This window comes from Hippocampus zosterae, chromosome 9, assembly GCF_025434085.1.
Source record: "Hippocampus zosterae strain Florida chromosome 9, ASM2543408v3, whole genome shotgun sequence".
NCBI lineage: Eukaryota > Metazoa > Chordata > Actinopteri > Syngnathiformes > Syngnathidae > Hippocampus > Hippocampus zosterae.
The window spans coordinates 7,797,663-7,803,019 of NC_067459.1; the positions used below are offsets into that span (position 1 = coordinate 7,797,663).

General features: G+C 41.6%; 1 protein-coding gene across 1 annotated transcript in view; it reads left to right on the forward strand.

The window, feature by feature from the left end:
* Positions 1–4,954, forward strand: part of tead3b (TEA domain family member 3 b) — a 40,542-nt gene extending 35,588 nt beyond the window's left edge. The window contains exons 13-15 of the mRNA XM_052076791.1: positions 451–594; positions 683–835; positions 1,853–4,954. Coding sequence (XP_051932751.1) covers positions 451–594; positions 683–835; positions 1,853–1,966 — 411 coding nt within the window. The 3' untranslated portion in view covers positions 1,967–4,954. The remainder of the gene's footprint in view (positions 1–450; positions 595–682; positions 836–1,852) is intronic.
* Positions 4,955–5,357: the final 403 nt, after the last annotated feature.

Sequence of the window (5,357 nt, forward strand, 5' to 3'; positions counted from 1 at the left end):
TTGTCTTTCTCTCTCTCTCTCTTTCAGTGTGTGTGCTTGTGTGTGTGCGTGTGTGAATCTGCAAGTATGGTTCATTGACAAGAGTATCTGCATATGTGACGTGATCTATTAAAAATTTAGGACATTGTTATTCAAGTCTCGCCTTAATTAGCCTGTTTTGCGTGGCTGGTCTTTGTCTCATGCAAATGAACCACTGCTCATCCCGATCCCCTTTAGTCTGAGACGGTGAGCAGCTATCATTCACCTGGAATGTAAAGAAAATAAATCAAGTGCCCATAAACAAAGTAAAATCCGACAGTGCACTCAATACACTTTAGTGGAGTGGAATCGTGTATGTCGCGCAAGCAACGGACACATCGCAGTTGTGTGATTTTACACATGATGGGTGGGCAAGCTCTTCAGATGTCCCTTTTTGAAGGATTACCGGTACATTGATTGTGCTCTCTGCAGGCCGACCTGAACAGCAGCGGGATGCAGGATGGCCCTGGTTCTTTCTACGGCGTCACCAGCCAGTACAGCAGCGCTGAGAACATGACCATCACTGTTTCAACCAAAGTCTGCTCTTTCGGGAAGCAGGTGGTGGAGAAAGTCGAGGTAATGGCATGTCAGGATTGATTAGCTCTGCAAACATGCAGTTTGTGAATTGAGCTATGTGTGTTTTCTCCTGCCCGCCCCTTTGCAGACAGAGTATGCCCGCCTGGAGGGGGGCAAGTGCGTTTACAGGATCCATCGCTCCCCCATGTGCGAGTACATGATCAACTTCATCCACAAGCTCAAACACTTGCCTGAAAAGTACATGATGAACAGTGTTCTTGAAAACTTCACCATCCTGCAGGTACACACTTCGATATGGGCACACATTTCACACATGTGTTTTATTTACGTATCGCTGGTGTAATCCCAGGAAGGCTTGGAATAGATAGGTGTCAAAGTCCAGTCCTGGAGGGCCGCTTTCCCTCTTCTTTTCCATCTCTCCTTGCTGCAAAACACCTAATTCAAATGATCAGCTCATCAGCAAGTGCTGCGGGAGCCCGAAAACGATCCAGGTCAGTTGAATCAGGTGTGTTGCGAAAGGGGCGAGATGGGAAAACAAGCAGGATAATGGCTCTTACCTCTTTATCGGTCAGAAAAATAGCGCCAGGAGGAGCGCTGACTGACTTAAATGTGCGCCTCAGGGACAGAAGTATTACTTTGAAAATTAAAGCAATGGTAACACAAATGAAGAATTAGGTGACTAAAGAAAGAGATTTAAAAAATGTGTGGCTCCACTCCATGCTTGCCTGACTACATTCCCACCTTACCACACCAGACTCATCCTTGCACTTTCAAGTCATTTAAATATCAATGCAACACATTTATTATTGATCCCATTTTTCATGAACTGAATTCAATCCAAGACTTTTTATGCATTGACAAGATTTGAAATTTGCCCTCATGTTAGGCACAAATCCGCGTTGCTGAGATAACACGGTTGGTACTGTATATCAAGATGCTGATTAGACAGCATGATTATTGGACAGGTCTTTCCACAATAAAAGGCTAGTTTGAAGTCATGTTCAGCTCATGAAAAATACAAGCAAAAGCAAATTGGACATTTACGCCTGTCATCACTTCTCTGTCAGTCACGATGGAAGGTCTGTGGGTCTGTCATTGACGGACTCCCATGTTCGCTGTCAGACTGACGACTGGATGTAATTGAAACACTGGCAGAATAAGTGCCGACGGAAGCGATTTTCGGCCATTGACGTAATAATCAACACTATCTTAAGAGGTTACAAGTGTGGAGGTCATGGAAGGCTACCGTGCATTTTCCTACCTGACATTGTTACTTCCATCTCTTTTGCTCCCCTAGGTGGTAACGAACCGCGACACCCAGGAGACGTTGCTGTGCATCGCATTTGTGTTCGAGGTGTCCACGAGCGAGCATGGCGCCCAGTACCACGTCTACAGACTTGTGAAGGACTAAGCAAAAAAAAAAAAAAATGAAAGCATGCCACTCCCCTCTCTTCAGCCAGCAAAACCAGAAACAATACTAGAGAACTAACACTAACACACATAAGGAATTAAAAAATAGTCACACACATGCATTTGACAGACCAGTATCTTGTGCTTAAACGTGCTTTAGATGAAGTGGAGGTACGCCATGGCGCTTGAGAGAACGAGAAGGTGTCGAATGAGAAGATCACTCAGAGCAAGGAAAAAAGACAGAACTGGACCACAGATGAGGAGGAGGAAGAGGAAGTGGTGTTGCAGTAGATCTTGTCAGGAAACAAAAGTGCCTTTTTTTCTCCAAAGATATAATTGCCTGCCACTTTGAATTGCCTTTTGTACTACCTCTTTTTTTTGTCAAATGATAGATCATCACAGGGCAAGTTCATTTGGAACCAAGCCCTAGAGCCTTTTCACACCAACATTTATCAGTGAAAGGACTTGATGCCCTGTTCTGGTACTGCTTGTCTGTGATTTTAATCTTGTCTTAAGTGGGGTTCACACATATCAATTTTTAATATCTTGGTGTACTTCAGATGAGCGGCACAGCACGCCACACACATAACGAGATCTCCAATAATCGCGAGTCTCCTTCCCCAAACCAGATGTCTGTCAAACTACTAAGTCCGACCTGTAAGTGGCAGCATGAGGCCACGGAAGAAAGACAAGTAATAGAAGAAAATTGTGAGTGATATTCATGAATATTGAACAGGGGTAACAGGTACATTCTGGGGCCCAACCCTTTTCAGACCAGGTCAGGGAAGATAGATCAACATAATCTTTTACAGGCATTCGATAATGGGGGAAATGCTCAAATACGGCCTCATTACAGGTACGCATGTATTGCACTTAAATCACACACAAAAGGATTTGCGATCGTCAATATTGAACGAGTTTCCGTTGATAATTGGCAGATAAACGAAGAAAAAATAACACATCTCGCACCACAGTATAATCACTCATATTAATCTTTCAGGGACATCAGACAACTGGGACTTTGCTGACTTTGATTAGAAAGGGGAATGCTAAAATATAGGCCGAATTATCAAGATGAGATATACCCCGTTTTGATCGGTATTGACAACACACATAGGGGTCTGTGATCCTAAATATTAAAAAAAAGGTTTAGCATGTATGATTGTCACACCGACCGTTTCTCAAGCAGATCAGCAAGGAAAATTACTCTTCACCCACTTCACACCACAGGATAATCTTTTAGAGATAAGAGGGCCTTTGACTTTGATCGGAAAGGGAGGTGATGCGCAAACTCGGCCCGATTGTCGGTTTGTGCTTAATTGATTTCACATCACAATCGTGGAGTCTGTGGCTCGGCTGAAATCGATGTTGATCACATGAAAGGATTTGCTGTTGAACAGATATAATATTTCTGATTGGCAGTCCCAACTGTCTTCTAAGCCGGTTGGAAAAGGGGGGAAAAATAAATCTTCACACACTCCACACCACAGAATAATCGTTTAGGATAATTATTAGAGGCATCCGACAATCGGGCCTTTGCTGAGGGAGTAAAGTGCTTCCATTTGGCCCACTTATCTGTATATCATACAAGAATTTGTAATTGTAAATATTGAACAGGTTTAACATGTACGATTGTCAACCGTCTTCCAACAAGGTTGGGGAGAGGGGGAAAAACACTCTTCAAACACCCCACACCACAAGATAATCACTCGGGTTAATTTTTCAGCGGCATCCGACAATCAGGCCTCTGCCGAGTTTGAATCGAATGGCTGAAATGCTCAAGAACATCACGATCTACAGTATATGTGCAAATCAATGATTTTTTCAACCCTATGGATGCTTTTAAAATTGCTCATCCTTCATAAAGCCAGCGCTTGTCCCTGCCCCTGCACGACCACGTCCACCAATCTTCTTGTTACACTGCTTTATTGGAAGACGTGAGTTCGCACAGATGCCCTGAGACGACCAGGGTGGTGGTTGTGGTGTGAGGCAGTGGAGACCAAGTGACAGCAGTGTTTGATTTTTCTGCCTTGACGTGTATGTAGCCCGAAGTGAAAACTATATTGTTTCTGTACTGTGAGTCAAGTGGATCCCTAAAGGAATATGTGTCACATAGGAGTATTTTTATTTTGAGGAGGGGAGGGGATGGGGCTTTATTTGTGATTAAGTGTCCTGGCACAGAAAGAGCAGAAGAGAACTAACAAATTGAAATCAGTGTTTCTTTTGATGAAAAAGAAATTGCATGCTGTGAAGTCATACATCTTCACTCACTATGCGGAGAAGCTTCAGTTTTTCATATTTAAGATGTAATATTGGCACCCATCTCCAACCTGTTGTCTCTGTGCTGCGTGCAATGTGATCATTGATTGTTATTTATGGGTTTGGAAAGCAGATTCTAATAATAAGGGCAATGTGGGGTTCACTACTTAAAGATCATTTTTCCATTGATTTGAAGATGCTTCAACGGAAGTCTGTGCATATGTCTGCGTGTGTGTGTGTGTGTGTGTGTGTGTGTGTGTGTGTGTGTGTGTGTGTGTGTGGCTCACTGGACAATTTCCATCCATCCATCCATTATTTTTCACCGTAAAATTGGACATATTTTGACAAAAGTGCCTGCCTGGCTTTGAATGTCGTATTTTGCAACTTAGACAAACACAACAATAACGCTCCTTGCTCTATGTATTTTTTATACAGTTTTCTTGCCAGTATCAATATTTGTCCATGTTTTGATTCTGTTGTCTTTTTGACTGTGAGTGTTTTGCCTCACTGAAAATGTGTGATTGTGCTGACATTGATAATTAATAATAAGATATATAATGTATCATATTCTGAATGGTGTGGGAAGGTGTTTTGTTGTTTTTGGTTAAGGTTTTTGCCACAATTGTGAATTGCAATTTTATACTTCCAAATAGAGGTTGGACTATGTAATCAAACAAATGTATCTAACAATAAAAGACACATGGTGCCTTTGGGGGCCATTTCCCCATGATACGATGTGTGATTTCCTTTGTCCATTACTTTTCTTCTTTTGATATTATTAGGTAACACAGCATATAACAATCGTATACTAAATACAACATTTTTGTTCATGTTATGATCTGTATCAGAATTTTATAAGTACTGTACCATCCATGATAAACACTGTACATACGAAGCCAAAAGGTGAGGCTAAATTCAATATTTTCCAACATACATGTATTATATATTTTACATATAAAACACACACTATTGTTGTATTGTAACACATTAAAAACGCAAAAAATGCTCAATAAAACAAACAAACAAACAAAAATACTGCTCGAATTAGCCAACTGAGACAACTTCATTTCCCAGAATTCAACGGGACCAGAGATAATACGGAAATCACCAATAAACCGTAAATTAAATGAGTA